This window comes from Rhinoderma darwinii, chromosome 1 (assembly GCF_050947455.1).
Source record: "Rhinoderma darwinii isolate aRhiDar2 chromosome 1, aRhiDar2.hap1, whole genome shotgun sequence".
In the NCBI taxonomy this organism is placed as follows: domain Eukaryota; kingdom Metazoa; phylum Chordata; class Amphibia; order Anura; family Rhinodermatidae; genus Rhinoderma; species Rhinoderma darwinii.
In genome coordinates, this window is record NC_134687.1 from 110,231,198 (window position 1) to 110,250,981 (window position 19,784).

General features: G+C 41.0%; 1 protein-coding gene across 5 annotated transcripts in view; it reads right to left on the reverse strand.

Moving 5' to 3' along the window:
* KLHL2 (kelch like family member 2) overlaps window positions 1–19,784 on the reverse strand; it is a 225,830-nt gene that overhangs the window by 24,869 nt on the left and 181,177 nt on the right. The window contains exons 9-11 of one of the 5 annotated variants that reach the window (XM_075860274.1): window positions 15,871–15,945; window positions 4,865–5,229; window positions 1,262–1,851 (exon numbers count right to left, since the gene is read on the reverse strand). The exons of the other annotated variants lie outside the window; for them this stretch is intronic. Of the exons in view, the coding sequence (XP_075716389.1) occupies window positions 1,659–1,851; window positions 4,865–5,229; window positions 15,871–15,945 (633 nt within the window). The 3' untranslated portion in view covers window positions 1,262–1,658. Of the gene's footprint in view, window positions 1–1,261; window positions 1,852–4,864; window positions 5,230–15,870; window positions 15,946–19,784 lie in introns of those variants that run through there. 5 annotated transcript variants of the gene reach the window in all.

The window sequence follows — 19,784 nt, forward strand, 5'->3', positions numbered from 1 at the left end:
TGTCTTAAAAGCAGATGCATTTAAATTCAGAAAAATGCTATTTTTCCCAAATTCTCTCTAAATTTTGCTATTTTTCACAAATGAACACTGAATATATCGACCAAATTTTACCACTAACAAAGTCCAATGTCTCATGAGAAAATCTCAGAATTGCTTGGATCGGTTTAAGCATTCTGAAGTTATTACCACATGAAGTGAAATATGTCAGATTTGAAAAATGGGCTCTGAGCCTTAAGGCCCAAACTAGGCTGTGTCCTTAAGGGGTTAAAAGAGCAATTAAAAATGTTAGGCTAGGGAAATGTGCACACACTTTACCGTACAATTTTCTCCAAATCAATAAAACAAAAGCTCATATCGTGAGGTCAATACATTGCTTTGCCCACCCCATTGGGCAAAGAAAACTAACCATATACAGTGACATTTATATATAAAATTTGACAAAGGTACAATATCTAATATGATTTAATGTTACCACCACCATATTAAACTGTTCACGGTCTTTATTTTGCCTGAAACAGAAATCGTTTTGATGTATGACGTTTGTTAAAATCATTTGAACAGATTAGAAAATAATTTCCACATATAAGATTATTTGAACTAAGGCTTAGCCTTATTTGACACTTCAGAACATCTGCACCTGCGATTATCCCACACCGATCCAAAGTATTTCTATGTGCTGACCTGTGAAATACGGCACAAACACCACAACACATGGAGAGATCAACTATGTATTTTTCTCATTTGTAAATGACCGTCCTATGTCGGCAGCTTTACATAAAGCATTTCAGTAGGGTTAAAGTCCTATTACATTGCGACGAGGGTCGTGTAAATGAGCGCCGATCAACGAGACCGCTATTATCAGTAAAGTATGGGGCGAGCGCTCATTACACCGATCGCTTGTCCCCATACATTTCTATCATGTCGGCAGCGCTTCTCCCTGTTCACACAGGGAGATGCGCTTCCGACAACGATAATGTTTTAGGCTGCGTAAACTATACAATCTACAGATGAACGAGCGTTTGCACGTTCGTCGGCTGATCGTTGCCCTGTTTACACAGGGCAGTTATCGGGAACTAGCATTTTGTGAAGGCTAGTTTGACCGATAATTGGTCGGTGTAAAAGGGCCCTTACTCCATCTACCGGAGTCTGCCCTGTAATCAGTATTCTTTTAATAGGCGCATTAAAACCAATTGTCCTTTGAAGAAGTGCTGAACAGATGTGCCAAGAAAATAAAATAAAGAGAAAAGTTAGATGTTCTTGTATTTACGTTTTGTTTTATTTTTTAAAAATGGCAAGTAGAAAAACATAGTAATTTACTTACAAGTGACTAAAGCAACAAACACATTAAACATTTGCAAATTTACAAACATTATTGAAATCACGAACGGACCCATGAAATGCCATACTATGAAATGCCCACTTCTCTAACAAAGCCATCAAATTCTACTAAATGCCCTTTAACTGTAAAAGCAAGGTAAACATTATACACATTTGCAAGTCAACCTTTCTTGCACAAAAAAAATAATCTTAAATGTAAATTTACAACAGATCTTAACCATACTAAAACATCCACATTTTCAGGAACAACTGTAAAGATACAAAGGCAACGTGAAAGGACCATAATGGCGGCAACGACTTTTTTTGTTTGTGTTTTTCAGCTATCCATCATAAGCCATGTCCTCAGCTGGATATTCTGAAGGATAGTAAAAACCAGCAAGTTTTCTTGGTGGATCTGGGAAAGTGCTCCGAACCAGGTTGACCACACATGCAGGTATTGGAATTCTGCTTTTGGGCCCAAGAAAACCATGAGCCCATGATTCAAAAGATCTATAAGCTGCTTTGCGAAGGAATCTGTAGAAAACAGAACAGAAAAATAGTTGTAATGCACTGTATTCAGAATTGTAGCATTTTTAAGATAAATGACAACAGAATTTTATGGAGATAGTGCATTGCTATAGTCCATTAGAGCTGTGGTATTCATCTCCTTTTATGTCCTTTTCCTAATGTTAACTGGTTCCCGACCGCTGGCTGTATTTTTACGGCCGGCGGTCAGGGTCCTTAGAACCCGAGCCATAGACTTTTTACGGCTCGGGTTTTAACTTGCTGCCCGAGCGATCGGGCAGCTGAATGTCGGGTCTCCGGCTGTCAGTGACTTCCGGGGACCCTGAGGAGAGGATAGAAGCAGCTTTCACTGCTTCTGTCTTCTCTGATCACTTGTACACAGCGCTCAATGACAGCGCCGCTGTCTCTATTCCTCTCGGTGTTCATGTGACTGGTCACATGATCTCCGGGTGCCGTTACATACAGACTGCTGCTGGGTCTTACTAGACAGAGCACAGCCCTATTAGTGACAATCGTCACTATGGGAGGGCTGATTTCCCCTGTAACTGGGGCTGCTGTGCAGCTCCAGTTACAGTGGAAAAACATGGTGTAAAAGAAAGAAAAAAATATATAAAGTTCCCCAAAGGTCTTTTTTGACCTTTGAGGGACAGACCATAGTAATAAAAAAATAGTAAAGTAAAGTGCAAAATTTTTTTAATAATAAAAACACAAAATACCCACGCCAAAAAAAAATGCCCCCCCCCCGCCAATCATTGTTGTAACGCTAGTGCTGACCCAATTACCCTAATATAGACAAGTAATATATTAACATTTATGGTACACAATGACTATCACAAATAAAAGGTCTATTTTAGGGTAAAACTAGGTTATTACCCCAAAAAATAGCTGAAACGTAAAAAAGCTTATTTTCTTACTATTATTTTCAAGCCTTAAGAATAAAAATTCTAAAATAGCAAAAAGGATGTGTATAAAAACGATTAAAAAAAAAAGAAACCTGCATTGTCTACAGAAAAAACATTGCAAAAATCACGTAGTTAGCCCAACAAATAAAAAAGTTATAGCCATTTAACTAACACGTGCAAAAAAGGGCTAAACAGTGTCTGGTCCTGAAGGCTCAAAATAGCCCGGGCCTGAACTGGTTAAAGAGATTATTTTCGGGAATAAGAAGAAAATTTGTTTCTATATAAAGCATTGTATATTTTTATCCCTTCCGGTATTTGGACATACTAGTAAGTCTTAATTGCGGTGTTTTTACACCATCAGGTCGTAGTAGTATGTCCAGAGCTGTGGCTGCTAATGAACCATTAGAAGCGGCTGCCAGATGTAATAAACATGATTTGAGCTGCAGCGGCTAGGATTGGTGATAACTCCGATCACTGCCGTTGAACCCCGTAGATGACCCAGTTAATAGCAACTGTGGCATCTAAGTGGTTAGACAGAATTAGGGGGCTCAACCCCATCGCAGGGAGCGGATAGGTTGGCAAGGCAGCTGGGGGCCTAGCAAAGGTCCCTGGCTTGCCAAGGCTATATGCCTATTAGGCCGTGCTAAATGCACAGCCTAATAGATTGCCTGTCAGTTTATTACGGACAGACCATAATGCTTTGGTATACGGAGTATAGCAAAGAATTTTAGAAGCGATCGAGCTATCGCATTTTAAAGTCTCCTAATGGGACTAAAAAATACATTTACGTTTTTTTTTATATATACATATATATATATATATATATATATATATATACACATACACACACACACACACACACATATACACACACACAAACACACACACACACACACACACACGTATATTTTTCATACCACGTGGTGAAGCATAAAAAAAAATATTAACGCTAGAATGGTTTATTTCAGATGCCCCCCAGAAATAAATAAGTTATATGTACCCCAAAATGATGCCATTAAAAATACAACTCGTCTTCCAAAAATAAGTCTCCATATGCTCAGTCGACAGAGAAATAAAAAAAAAAAACGTGCCTGCGGTCCTTAACGCCAAAGTAGGCTCGGCCCATAAGGAGTAAAAAAAACAAAAAAAAAAACAGACCAACTACTTTATTTTCTCTTTTGTGTCATTTCGGGAATTTTACAGTAACAAAAATAGTTTTGTTAAATGCGGATTTAGCTGCAGATTTGCAGTAGATTTTAGGGTGAAATCTGTGGTGAAAACCAGCGAAAGTTCCACAACACCATGAGCATGCCAAGTTAAAATTCACTTCACTTTTAAACATACAACCATGCAATCTCCATAGATGAATGCAGTAGCTTATGTGTCTTTTCCCCAGGAGTGGGATCCCCAGCCAGAGCGTTACCGATGCACTGGCCGGGGATTCCGGGATCCTATAAAGCCCCTAACATCACTGTCCATGTATGAACAGTGACGTCAAAGGATCCCTCTAAGAGTGCAATCCCTGGCCACAGTGTTGCCGATGCTCTGGCCGGGGATTTCATGTACAAAGACGTCATGGGCTTTACCAAGATAGGAGTCCCTGGCCAGAGCGCTTGCGATGCTCTGACCGGGGACTCTGTAGTTGAAAGTCCCTAAAATCACTATCTATATATGGACAGTGACGTCAGGTACATTAGCAGGCCCAGTGCTTCAAGTAGCTCTCTGCATGGGGAGTTCGGGCAACGTATCCCACTGTATGCCTATACATTGCAAAATTCAATCGAAGGTATACATCAGAACTCCTCCTGACATATAGAACCGACGGAAGGAAAAAACTAGATGTGAACAGGGCCTTAAAAGTATACTGGCATAGATATCAGTTTATTGTCCTATGAACCTTGTTCACAAAAAATACCATTTCATATAAATTTTTATGCAGTCCTTATGCAATAGGCAGCAATAAGGTTGAGATTGTAAAAAAAAATTTACAATGCTGCAGATAGATTTATTTTTTCAGTTTATGTGGAACGTATGTTCAAATAATCCTTCTCTCCTCTGTACAGCCAACTAGCCGCCCCCCCCCCCCCAAAAAAAAGGTAATAAAATTATATTAAACTTACTGTGCCTTTTCATTAAGGAACTCCTTTCTTGAAATTTTTGATTTGTATTTCAAATGAGAAATCAATAAGGATTCATCTAAACATTCATCCCTGAAGCTTTCCTCTAATGTAACACACTTGACTTCCCTACTAATGTATCTGCTTAAGTTGCCCACTTCATGGCAACAAACAGATTCCTCTTTAGTTGGCAGAGAGATGCAATTTGTACACTGGCACCATTGCGTATGCCCTTTGCGATCATTAACCGGCTGTGGAGGAATGATTTCGCCTTCAGCATACGTAGGGTCATCCTGGAAACAATAGTCATTGGCTGAATACGCAGCCCTCGACATTGATCGCAACCGTTCCAAAAGCTCTTGGAGTTCCTGCGGATACATTAAAAAACACAAAATGTTTTTCGTTACAGAATAAACAGCCAAACAGTTCTGTCACATTTCAGCAATTTTATACACATTAAAAGATTTACATTTTGATAAATAATACTAGACCAAACAGATTTTCCAGTTTTGACCACTGATTGGCTGCAGCGATTAATCGGACATACAGAAGTCAAGACTCCATTCACGGAAGCTAAAGTGATGAGCTGCTGCACAGAACGGCCACCTTTTGTTTATCTGACACTTGCTTTTATGTGCAGCTTGGGCTACAAGGAACATGTGTGGGATGCCAGGAGGCAATGGTGCCACACATCAGCATTTCTATAGGTCAGCTGCAGGTTTCATTATCTTATAGTTTACATTTTGTTCTTGCTTGAAGCACCTTATTGAAATGATCAGCAATATAATCAAAATATTGCAGAACATCTTTTAATGGAGATTCAACCCTGTCCACCTAAGGAGCCCCACACACGAGAGTGTTTGGTCCGTGATATACGGTCCGTATGTCGGCCGCATTTCCTGGACTGAACACACCGCAGGGAGCCGGGCTCCTAGTATCATACCTATGACGCAGGGTGTCACTGCCGGACAACTGTCGCATACTGTAATCATGTTTTCAGTACGGGACAGTTGTCCCGCAGAGAGGCAGTGACACCTAGCGTCATAGATAACTATGATGCTAGGAGCCCGGCTCCCTGCAGTGTGTTTGGTCCGGCAAACGCGGCAGACATACGGGGACCATATATCACGGACCAAACACGCTAGTGTGTGAGGCTCCAAAAGGTTGTGGCACTTGTTGCGAATTTAGTTGAAAAGTAAAGACCTTAAAATGCTGCTTTATGCATAGTAGAAAAAATGTTGGATCGCTTACACAATATACTGCGATACCTATGTATTGCAGTATGTGGGTTTTTTTTAGCAGCTCCTATTAAGCCCTGCCTCCGGGTTATGATTTTTTTTTGTTTGTAAGGCCTGGAAATAAAATATACTGAAGCAGCCGATCAGAGGGCTCAGCTGTGATTAATCGTATTTCTGGCATAATGCCAGAAATTCAACACCACTGCAGAGCCATCTGATTGGCTGCAGCGGTCATAAACTACGTGCATGTAAACCACCAAGGTATGTACTTTTTATTTATTTCATTTCATTCCCAGCTATTACAAAAATTGTTCACAACACGGATAACCCCTTTTAATAGGTGAAGGCAGTAGACCTGGGCGCTCCAGGCTGCCATGAGAACCATTGGCAACCTGCAATCGGTAAGAATCAACGCACAGGGATCGGCGGAGTCGCATGGACTAGATCGATCCTCAGGCACTTACATCTTATCGTCCAGGTACACATCCTGCAGCAGCTTCTCAATGTTCTCCCATGTGGCCCCCCCTCTTTCTAACGGTTTAGATGCTGCACTTGCTATTGACTGCGGGATTTTTGTGGTTAAACGGGAGGGATCGAAGTTCTCCGATACTGCCCTTTGCAGTGAGGTGTCGACTGTAAAATACAGCCGAACCAAAGTAGTAAGGAGCATGCTTAACCCGTTCCATACTTCCCAATGCCGGGTTTCACGTACGTGACATGTCGCCAAGGGGTTAAAGAGTACCGACATGGTCAAAATACTTGTGATTGTCACGTTGAATTGAGGTCGCTTCGTGAGTCATGGTAATGTCGTAACTTTAGCGCAGCTCGTAGGGGTCACCATTTTTCCTTAGCCTTAAGGGTATGTGCACACACACTAATTACGTCCGTAATTGACGGACGTATTTCGGCCGCAAGTACCGGACCGAACACAGTGCAGGGAGCTGGGCTCCTAGCATCATACTTATGTACGACGCTAGGAGTCCCTGCCTCGCTGCAGGACAACTGTCCCGTACTGTAAACATGTTTTTAGTACGGGACAGTTGTCCGGCAGCGAGGCAGGGACTCCTAGCATCGTACATAAGTATGATGCTAGGAGCCCGGCTCCCTGAACTGTGTTCGGTCCGCTACTTGCGGCCGAAATACGTCCGTCAAGTACGGACGTAATTAGTGTGTGTGCACATACCCTTACAGTTTAGTCTGAAATCCCATTAACCTAGATGTATTTCTGCATGAATGGCTCTTAAATTGTACCAAGGCTTTCAGGTGACTTTTCAGAATAAGCGGTCATATGTGTGTACATGAGGAATAACACGATTTCTATTATATGACTTGTATGTGGCCATTATTTAGCAGTTTTCCCTTTCCAGGCTCTCTCTATTTCTCAGTTGTCTCTGAGCTAGTGGGTGGAGCCTAACAGCTATCATATTTTCTATACACTGCACACATAGAAGAGGAGAATCCTGCTCCCCCATCTCTATCACATATATAGAAGGAGCAGCTGCAGCAGCATAGGCAACATCATACCGCAGTAATGAGTGGTGTAGCAAGCACTGGGGTGAGATATAACATTTACTAGCAGCGTCTGTGTCGCTCGCTCTCACTCTGCTCCCGCCACCCCATAGCCTTCTATGGGCAGTTGTAACCCGATCCCTCAGTGAGCTGACAGTCAGTCTTGTCGTGTGTGCGTGAAAAAAGCCAAAGTGTCAGCAGTGCTTTACTGAGAACTGCAGCCCCTTAATTCTCAGAATCGGTGGGGGTTCCATTGATAGCATATCTAATTGAAAACCACACTACAAATAGAATGTGACACATATATTGAAAAGATTCATTAATCAAAGGACATTGATAGAAAATAAGTCAATATAATAGGCAACGTTTACGCGGTCGTCACGTTTTCTGTTTTTAACGGATGGATCCATTTTGGCTTATAAGGGTTCATTTTTCCTAGCCTAATAGAGTAGTAGAGCATAGCAGATGGTAGAAATAGAAAAAAGTTGGATCCAGCGCTTGGGTAGAAGTAAAACGGAAGGAATTTCCAAGTTTAATGAGATTCTATTAAAAAGTCCATTGTAGTATGGTCCTGGTGTGTGGGTAATGGAAGGATGATCCTGTAAAGCCTACGCGTTTCGGACGATAGCGACGTCCTTAGACTTGGCTGTAGTATACTTTGAAACTGGCGCCCTAGCCTTTTTATACTATGTCCGGTGTAGAACAGCTGGGTCCTGATTGCGTTCCAGTAGCTTGACACGTCACCTGGAACGCAATCCGGAAGTGGGAACACATTCGTTCGCATGTCTGGTAAGTACTGCTCGTGTTTAATACTATGTGTATGGCAAGAAAACTCTCATTGTTAGTCATTGGTAATGTTGGAGATTGGTGTCTTGTTTGTACCATACTACAATGTAGGTAAGGGCTTTAGACTATGAACCATGATTGATGATCACGTGTGCGTTCCAGATCACGTGACCATATGGAACGCAAGATGTCGGACGGATCACGGGAAGCCATCTGATCGGGCAAAGGTCATCCCGTTCCAGCTAGCATAATAGGTAAGAAATTGATTCATTAATAATAGACATAACCAATAATTAAATGATGCTTTCTGTAAAACATTGTTCATAGTGTGGCCGGAGCTATAAGCGTTATGATTTACCATATGTAGGAGAATATGTTATAGTATAGGTGCAGTAAGGGAAAGCCAGTTTGAGATGTTTGGCATATTTGTGATTCAGTTGTCACTGATTTACATCGTAGGATCATGAGTGCATAAGTGAAGAAAAAGAAAATGAAGTGAAGGCTAAAATCGGGAATATGGGGAACTAATTCATGTCATTGAACATATGTTGTACATGCACTACAGAGGGTAGTAGTTAAAATTACGGGTGGATGGAGACTCTCTGGCTAGAAAAAATGTCACGTATATTTTAGCGAGTATTGTGATGCAGTTATTAATATTATGTGCTCTAGGTTGATGGTGCACTGGTAGCTTTCTTGGTTTCTCAATACTGAAACATGAGTTCCTTTTTTAAGTTAAGGCCATCTGGAAATCTTGTCTTTAATCTATATATCCAGAAAGCTTCTCTGAGGTGGGTTTTGTTGATTATATCTCCTCCTCTTTTCGGCAAATGGATTTTTTCAATAGCATAGCAACAAAAACTTTTGGTTGTCCTATTGTGTTTGTGTATGAAATGTTTTGATGCATTTGAAATGTTGACAATATTCGGATTTCTGACATAACTGAGATGTTCCAGTATTCTAGTTTTAAATTTTCTATTTGTGCAGCCCACGTATTTCAATTGGCAATCTGTACACTCAATTATGTAGATAACAGATTCTGTGTTACAATTAATGTAATTTTGAATGATAAATGTTTCTGTGTGAGTGGAATTGCAAAAATTTTTGGTAGGGTGTGCATAAGTACAAACTTTGCAGGGGTGTTGGCCACACTTAAAAAAACCTTTCGTTTCTAACCATGTTGTTTTCGTTTTATCTTTAGAACTGAAGTAAGATGGAGAAAGGACGCTGCCCAAGGATGGAGCTTTGCGAGCTACCACCCTAATTCCTCCCGCTAGAATGGTACGCAGACTATCGTCCTCCATAAGAATCGGTAAGTATAGGTTAACTAAGTTCTTAATTTGGGAGAATTGGTTACTCTGTTGGAGGATTAATGTAGGCTGGCTTTTGGTGGTTTGCTTGGTGGTGGTCTTATTGTGATATTGGAGTAGCTGTGTTCTGGGTTTTTTTGACATGATGTCACTCGCTCGTTTGAGTGACCATTGGGGATATCCTCGTTTAGAGAGTCTGGATTTGATTTGTTCTTCTTCTAATTTGAACTGATCGTGTGAGCTGCAATTTCGTTTCGCGCGGTGCATCTCTCCCACAGGTATGGCCCGAATGGTTTGCTTAGAATGATTACTTTTGGCATGGAGTATATTGTTAGATGCTGTGGGTTTGCGGTATGTTTCGGTGGATATAGTCTGGCCTGCTATGCCGCTTAGCTTTAGGTCCAGAAAAACAATTTCAGTGGTGTCATGGCTGTATGTAAATTTAAGATTACATTGATTGTGATTTAGGCTCTCAACAAAATCCGGGATGATATTGATGTCCCCTTTCCATATAAGTAAGATGTCATCAATGTATCTACCGTACCATTCGATATAGATGCCATATTGATTGTTGCTGGAGAAAATGTGGGACTCTTCCCACCATGACATAACCAGATTCGCCACTGAGGGGGAAAATTTAGCCCCCATGGATACCCCTCTTAATTGAAGATAATATTTTTCATCGAATTGGAAGTAGTTGTTCGTCATTAAGAATACTAGGACTTCCAGGATGTATGTTTGAAATTTCTTGTCATAACTGCTATGCATGGATAGATATTCTTCCAAAGCAGTGTAAGCTATTTGATGGGGAATTGAGGTATATAATGAGACCACATCACAAGTGAGCCATGTGAAATTTTCTTGCCACCGTAAGTTGTGCATTGAGTTGAGAACATTTTTAGTATCGCTAAGGAAACCTGGTGTTCTTTGTACTAGCGGTTGCAACAGTGTATCGAGCCATTCCGATAATCTCTCAAGTATTGATCCGATAGCAGATGGTACTACGCTACCTGTCAGGCACAATGTGAACTAAAATGTCATGGTGAGCAGAAGAGAGGCTTTCCAGGATTGTAAGGATACGCTCAGAAGCAGCTCAGACTTTCCGCAACAGATTTAATTGCGGAAAATCCGCAGCGTTTTACAGTAGCAGCAAAGTAAATGAGATTTGAACAAAACGCCATAAATTCACCTGCAATGCGTTTTTTAATCTGCAGCACGTTAATTTATGTTTTGAAAATGCTGAATTTAAAGCCGGATTCACACGAGCGTGTGCGTTTTGCGTGCGCAAAAGGTCCGTGTATCATCAGCATATGGTGCGCGGCTGCGTGATTTTCGCGCAGTCGGCATCATTATGACGCTCTGTTTTTATGTTTGTAAACAGAAAAGCACGTGGTGCTTTTCGGTTTTCATTCATTCATTCATTCATTTTACTACTGTTGTGCGAATCACGCGCGGCACCCGGAAGGTTCTTCCGTGTGCCGAGCGCGATTTGCACGCACCCATTGACTTCAATGGATGCGTGCTGCGCGAAGCACTGCCAAATATAGGACATGTCGTGCGTTTCACGCAGCGGACATACCCTGCGTGAAATTCACTGACAGTCTGAACGGCCCCATTCATTAACATAGGTCTGTGCACGGACGTATTATACGTTCGTCTGAATAAGCCCTAATGGAGAGATAAAACCCGGAACAAATAGTAATCGTTGCGATTTTTTCCACAGCAGAAATCGCAAATCAGAAAAAACAAAGACAAAACCTACAACCTTTTTTGTGCTTAAAATTAATAAAAAGGTTAAAACTTTACCCCCGGCCGTTGTCATAGCGGCACTTTCTTCTGTACTCTGTCCAGGCTGGCCTCTTGGGATGACGTCTCATCCCATGTCACAGGCTTCAGCGGTCACATGGTCTGCAGCATCATCCCAGGAGGCCGGGCTGCATGGAAACCAGAGAGACGCGTCACGATGACAACTGAGTAAGTATAATTTTTTTCCAGCCACTGCTTTCCGCAGCGGAGACTCCGCCCGAAAAACTGCACAACAATTTGCTGCGGATTTTCGGGTGAAATTCCCTGCAGGTTCCAGTACAGATGATACACTGTGTAATGTAATGTAAACTATGCAATGTACTTTACTGATTCTGTGTCGTGGTCCTCTGCAGCCAACAATTGCCCACCGCGGTCACCTGACACATCGTCAGATCGGACATCACGTCAGTGTGTACGGAGGAACAACAGGTGGGGCGGCAACGATGCCTAGGCAACCCTGTGACGTTTGAACAATACACAGATCCTATTAATTGGAAAGCGGCAAGTGCACAGGACTCCTCAGGTACTACTCGACCACTCTACTGTCAAGCACGATACTTGCGCCACTCAATGCCCAATGGAAGACCAGATAGGCGATCTCAAGTTGTGACTATAAGTTGCCAGCCAGTCTCTCAATAGTGTAATTCTCCAACTGATCCGTTCAAGTTTAGTTATTTGCCCGCCCATTCAATTTAGACCATACTAGCATTAAGGGCCAGTTGACACAGTTTTTTTTACACGTTTCTTGACACGGAAACCGCGTCGGAAAACGCGCCAGAAAACGCCTCCCATTAATTTCAATGGGAGGCGGAGGAGTTTTTTTTCTGCGAGCGGAAAAACCGGCTCGCGGGAAAAAGGAGGGACATGCCATATCTTCGGCCATTTATGCCTCTGACCTCCCATTGACATCAATAGGAAGCAGAGAAAACGTATTTCGCTGCGTTTTATGCCCACGGCGCTCAATGGCCACAGGCAAAAAACGCTGTGTAGGCAGAGGAAAATCTGCCTCAAAATTCCAAACAAAACTTTGAGGCAGATTTTCCTCCTGCAAAAAAACTCAGTGTGAACCCAGCCTAAGAGTGTCCAGTAAGCTTCTAGATCCGAAACAAAAAAAGTTAATTCTTAACTTTCTTCCTTAATCGCCATTTAGCAGTCAACCCCCCCCCCCCCCCTTCTTCAGACTCTTTACTCTCTTAGCTATCAGGACACCACCAGTATTGGATATCCGTGCTGCATTTTTCCTAACATGAGTTCATTCAACAGCAATGGTTTCTCATTTGCTGGTCTGAGTCTATGCCTGATGTAACAAAGCAACTCCATATCATACTCCCCGAGTAACCCTTTTTTAAAACGTTAGCAAAGCTAAATTTTTAGGCCTGTACAGTATAGATTTTGTGTATTTCTCTTTCGCGCACACTTTTTTTTTGTTTTAAAAACCAGAGTTTTAACCCCTTAATGGCTGGTACACGGTTGTCCCGTGCAGGTTAGAGCTGTGGTGAGCTGTCAATAGCGACTGCGGCATCCAAGTGGTTTCAGAGAGGGGACTCTCACCCCATCAGCACCCCTGCGACGCAAAACAGAATGCCTGCCAATGGGCAGGGCCTAATAGAATGCCTGCCAGTTTTACACTGACAGGCATAATACACTGCAATACAGAAGCATTACTATAAAAGCGATAAAATCATCACATTGTAAAGTCTCAAAGTGGGACTAAAAAAAGGGAAAAAAATTGCTTAACCCCTTGCAGTAAGAGCCCTTTTTAGTTTTTCACTCCACGCCTTCCAAGAGCCATAAAGTTTTTATTTTTCCGTCAATGGAGTGGTGAGAAGGCTTATTTTTTTTTTACAGGAGGAATTGTAATTTCTATTGGCACAATTTAAAAGCACAATATAATGTACAGTAAAACTGAATAAAAACATTAAAGAGTGGGGTGGAATTGAAAAAAACAAATTCCTCCATTTTTTGGGTGTTTTGTATTTACATCCTTCACTATGCGGTAAAACAGTCAACTTTACTATTTTTAATGTTTTACTACTTTTACAAACAAAAAATTTTTTGTTTAAAAAAAAAAATATTGTTTTGTGTCACCATATTCTGAAAGCCATGACCTTAATCTTCTCATCGATTGAGTAGTGTGAGGGCTTATTTTTTTGCAGGACGAGCTGTAGTTTTTATTGGTACATACGACTTTTTGATCACATTTTAATTACTTTTTTTCTTTCGCTAAGGTGAATGAAAAACAGCGATTCTGGTGTTTTTTTTCAACTCGTTCACCGTGCGAGTTAAATAATGTTATACTGTAATATTTTGAAAATTTACGGATGAGGTGATACCAATTTTTTACGCTGCTTTAGAGGAAAAAAAAACACTTTCCCATTATTAAAGCTAATATATTACTTTTTTTGTACACTACTGAAAACTTTATTGAGCTATTTGTTACCAGAGGCAGCGCTTAACAGGAAAAAAAATAAATAAAAAGGCAGACCTGGGGGACTACATTAGGCCATGACCACCATTGGCGCCCCGCGAATGCGTCGCAGCCGACAGGATGTCTGAGGGGATTACCACTTCTAACGGCTTAGAGGCCACGATTGCTATTGACCGCAGGATCCAAGTGGTTAAACGATCAGAATCAGAGTTCTCCCTGTCTCTGGCCGTTATTGCGAGGTGTCAGCTGTAATACACAGCTGACTCCCGCAGCGTATTGAGCAGGCTCAGCACATCCGTACTTCCACCCCCTGCATCAAGATGTACGGGCACCTCCTGGGGTTAATCAAGTTACAAATAAAATATCCCAACTAAAAAATATTAAAAACCCACTTTTTATGAAAAGAAACAAAAAAAATAAAGCTACACAATTGGTATCATCACATCCATAACGGCTTAATCTATAAGGCCCCATGCACACGAACGTATATTTGCAGCCGCAATTCACCCACAAGTCTGGACATGTGTTATTACGGCCGTGTTTTGCGGTCCAGGCTCGTAGAAATGAATGCACGTGGCGATTTGCGGGCGGCTCGCAGGTGACACTCCACGGTCATCCGTGCCGCAAATCATGGCTGTGCACACCACTATGGTCGTGTGCATTAGGCCTTAAACTTATCTTATTTAACCCGCATGGTGAAAGCTGTAAAAAATAGAAAGCAGCGCTAGAATAGTTATTTTTCTGTTCATTCTGCCTTCCAAAAAAATGCAATACAAAGCGATCAAAGATTCGGAAGTGCCCCAAAATGGTACCAATAAGAACTACAAGTCTTACCGCGAAAATAAGCGCTCATACAGCTACGGCAGCAAAAAAAGTTACGCCTCCTAGAATATGGCGACGAAAATACTTAAAAAATAATAAAAATCTTATTGCGCAAAAGTAGTAAAGCATAAAAAAAAAAAAAAAAAACACCCGCAGAATAAAGTTGTGTTATTTATACCAAACGATAGTGTAAATTTAATACGCAAAAAAGTATGGTGAAAGTTCCATTTTTTTTTTCATTAGCTTCCCAAAAATGAATCAAATTAAATGTACCCCAAAATGGCCATTAAAAACAACCTGTCCCAAAAAAACAAGCCCTCACTTGGCTATGTCTTTGGAAAAATAAAAAAAGTTAAGGCTTTTGAAATGTGCTGATCAAAAAACTGAAAAAATTGCTTCGTCATTAATGGCTAAATTAGGCAGGTCACTAAAGCATTATAAGTCTTTTTTCCGCTGTTTTGGATCCACTCGTGGTTTTATAAAAAAAAAATGCTTAAAAAACTGTACCACGTCTGCAACATGTGAATGAGACTTTATTTGATCATCTGATTTTGGGAACACTTTTAAAGAGGCCCAAAGTAGAAAAAAAAAATCTTTAACACCTCTTGCACGCGACCAAATTCGGGCCATGAAAGACGGTCCGTGACGGACTGCTGTTCTGTACTGAATAAAATTACACAGTACGGAACAGCAGTTCTGTGGGGAGTCAGAAACTCCTAGCAACATAAAATGCCTATGATGCCACGAATCCCTTTCACCTCTACCGTGGTCGGACCGGGAAATGCAGCCGACATTTAGACCGTTTTTCATGGCCCGAACTCGATCGTGTGAAAGAGGTGTTAAGGATTCCTAGGCAAGTTTTGTCCCATTCCACTCATTTTACAGGAAGAAAGCACTCCGTGTATGTAATTATGTGGTATATAAAAAACACATGTACCTGGCAGAAGTGAATGCTAAAAAATAAAATACAAATAGCAGCTCAATGTTACTGACAAGACTAGTAATAATGCGGGAAGTTAACGGAGGTACTAGATAATAAATACACATAATGTAGAAAAAATTCTGTTCTAATATGCTCAAGATAAAAACAACTTGGACACGTTTCCTTACCACATCATTGTTCCGGTCTATGGGTTCCTCCTCACTGCTTGAGTCAGATTCACTATGGCAACTTTCCGTTGGAGACTGACATAAAATGATAATGAAAGAATTTGTTGTTTTTTTTACAAAATAACGCCGTCAAGTTAAGACACAAAATATCAAATCTTTGAAAATGTGACAAATACTTATGAATTTAAAGGTGTATGTACACTGCACAGGGACATTACGTTCAACCAGAGCTTTCGACTCCTCACCAATACGTATCCGAATACCACAAGTTACTTCAGCTATGCAGTTCTTTAGGGAGAGGCAAGCAGACAGTGAACAGGTACACCAGGTAGCACACTAGGAGTTCTTCTTTCCAATTTTAGCCCCTTGCTGCCGCAGCCATTTTTCATCTTTTCCACCCCATTATAACTTTTTTTATTTTTCCGTCGTTATAGCCGAGGGCCTGTTCTTTGCAAGACGAATTGTAGTTTTGCACAGCATAATTTATTGTACCATATAGTGTACTGGGAAACAGATTATACTAATACCAAATTTAGATATTTTTTGTAAGTTTTGCAAAGAAAAAAACGTTGTTAAAAAAAATAAATGTTTTGTCGCCATATTCTGAGACTTAAAAGGTAACTAAACTTTTAAAAAACTTTTGGAGGAAATAACAAAAAAACAAAATCCTCAGTTATCCTTCTTGAGCAAGTAGAAGGTGAAAAACTCTTCTAAATCATGGGCAAATTTATCCTAAAAAGGATAAAAAACAACACTCTTAGGCCGGTTTCACACAAGCATGTGCGTTTTACGCACGCAAACAACACGCCGTTTTGCGTGCGCAAAAGGCACTTAACAGCTCCGTGTGTCAGCCCCGTATGATGCGCGGCTGCGTGATTTTCCACGCAGCCCCCATCATTATGACACTCCGTTTGGATGTTTGTAAACAGAAAAGCACGTGGTGCTTTTCTGTTTTCATTCATAGTTTCACAGCTGTTGCGTGATCACTTTTTATTCCATTTTTTGTGGGAGACAAAGTTACCCAAAAACTAATTTGGCGGTTAATTTATTATTTTTTTTTTAATGTCACTCACCGTGCGGGTTATATAGTGTTGTATAGTAATAGTTTGGAATTCTGCGATTTTATTTTTTATTGTTTTTAAACATTTAGCCCCTTAATGACCAGCCTATTTTAGACCTTAATGACCAAGCTATTTTTACGTTTTTCCATCGTCGCATTCCAAGAGCTATAACTTTTTTATTTTTACAAATCGACATAGCTGTGTAAGGTCTTGTTTTTTGCGGTTTCAAGTTGTATTTTTTTTTTTTTTTTCAATAGCACCATTTTTGGGTACATATAATTTATTGATTAACTTTTATTAACTTTTTTGGGGGGTAATGGAAAAAAACCCCACATCAATTTCGCTACTTTTTTGCGTCTTAGATTTACGCCGTTTACTATGTGGTATAAATAACATAAAAATGTTGTATCTTTTACTACTTTTACATAGTTTTAAACGTGCCCTGAAAACACATCTATTTAGACAGGCCTATAACATTCCCTAATCTGACTCCTTTCCATGGCCCTCCATTTAGATTAGTCATCAGAATAAGATTCCCTCACACTCCTTCTCTTCATGTCCGTCATACACGGATACTGGCTGGTGACCGGCTCATGCAGCTTTATGTTACCACCGCATGTGTATAAAAATGGCCGGACTATTGTACAGAACAAACACTGTTACACTTTGTGTCTCCCTTATGTCCTCATAGATTGTAAGCTCTTGCGAGCAGGGTCCTCACTCCCCAGGTTTGAATTGTAAATGATCTTTGTCACTATGTAATGTCTGATATTGTTTGTTTCATGTTCCCTCTAAATTGTAAAGTGCTGCGTAATATGTTGGCGCTATATAAATAAAGATTATTATTATTATTATTATAGTAGAAACACTTTTTTTTTCAAAATTATTTGTTTGTGTCGACATGTTTTAAGAGCCATCATTTTTTTATTTTTCCGCTGATACAGCTGTATGAGGGCTTGTTTTTTGAGGGATGACTTCTAGGTTTTATTAATACCATTTTGGAGTACATCCGACTATCACTTTTTATCAAATTTTTTTGAAGGCAGGATGAACAGAAAACAGAAATTCTGGCATTGTTTTTTTTACGGCATTCACCATGCGGGTTAAATAACGGAATAGCTTTATAGGTGGAGTTGTTACGGACGCAACGATACCAAATATGTGTAATGGTTTTTTTTGTTTTTTCATATTAAAGTATTTTCTAAGGGAAAAAGTGGGATTTTTTTTTTATTATTAACTTTTTAATAACTTTATTTTTCGCCCAACTAGGGGACTTCACTATGCGATCTTCTGATCGATTTTATAATACACTGCAATACTTCTGTATCGCAGCGTATTATTGACTGTCAGTGTAAAACTGACAGGCACCTGCTAGGTCATGCCTCGAGCATGGCCTAGCAGGCATCCACTACAGGCAGACCTGGGGGCCTTTGTTAGGCCCCCGGCTGCCATAGAAGCCATCGGCACCCTGCGATTGCCATTGCAGGGTGTCGGTGGGGTGAGAGAGGGAGCTCCCTCCCTCCAAAACCACTTGGATGTGGCGCTTGCTATTGAGCGCCGCATCTAAGGGGTTAAATGGGTGAGATGTTGAAATCGATCCCGCCCGTTAGAGCAGGTGCCCAGCTGTCTTTAGACCGCCCGACACCGGCTTTAGCCGGCACAGGACACCCATGCCGGGCTTAAGTCAGAGCGACATGAAAAGGCGCCGCTCTAGCATAAGTACCCTTAACGGCCACCGTGAAAAGGCGTATTGGCGGTCGTTAAGGGGTAGAAGGTGAAAAACTCTTATAAATCATGGGCAAATTTATCCTAAAAAGGATACAAAAAAACAAAACACTCTTAGGGCTTATTCAGACGAACGGGATATACGTCCGTGCAATGCGCGTGATTTTCACGCGCGTCGCACGGACCTATATTAGTCTATGGGGCCGTGCAGACAGGTGCGTGATTTTTACGCTGCGTGAATACGCAGTGCAAAAGTCACGACATGTCCGTTCTTTGGGCGGATTTCGCACATTACGCACCCATTGAAGTCAATGGGTGCGTGAAAATCACGCATGCCACACGGAAGCACTTCCGTGGGACAAGCGTGATTCGCGCAACAGCTGTGAAAAGGATGAATGAAAATAGAAAAGCACCACGTGCTTTTCTGTTTACAAACATCCAAACGGAGTGTCATAATGATGGCGGCTGCGCGAAAAGCATGCAGCCGTGCGAAAAGCACGCAGCCGCGCATCATACGTGGCTGACACACGCAGCTGTCAAGTGCCTTTTGCGCGCGCCAACGCACACGCTCGTGTGTATCCGGCCTTATCCTGTAGTGCCCGATGAACGGAAAGCCAAATGAAAACTATAGCTTTTGTTTGCATTACCATTGGTTTCAATGGTAATACTTAAGTTTCAGTTTTTTGTTATGGAAACAATGGCGTAGTCGACTTTTCTATTATTTCCGTGAAAAACCCCAAAACTGAAACTTAAGCATTACCATGGATATCAATGGTAATGCAAACGGAAGCTATAGTTTCCGTTCATCAGTTCCTCTGACGGAAAGGTTGATCGGAACTGATGAACGGAACCAGAACACGCATGCGGATCCTATCGAGTTCCTGACTGACATACGGCTATACATCTTTAGTCAGAGACGGTATCCTTTAGTGTTTGGAAGTAACCTTATAGTGAAAGTGTATACTGTATATTAGTTGGAAACAAAAGTATTTGTCACATTGCCCTAGATATTACACATGTAAAGCCTGATGTGTGCGGTATTCAACATATCAAATACAAAACAGACACCGTTACAAATATACAGTTCAACAGATTCTAATAACATTGACAGGTCTATATCTAAAAAGC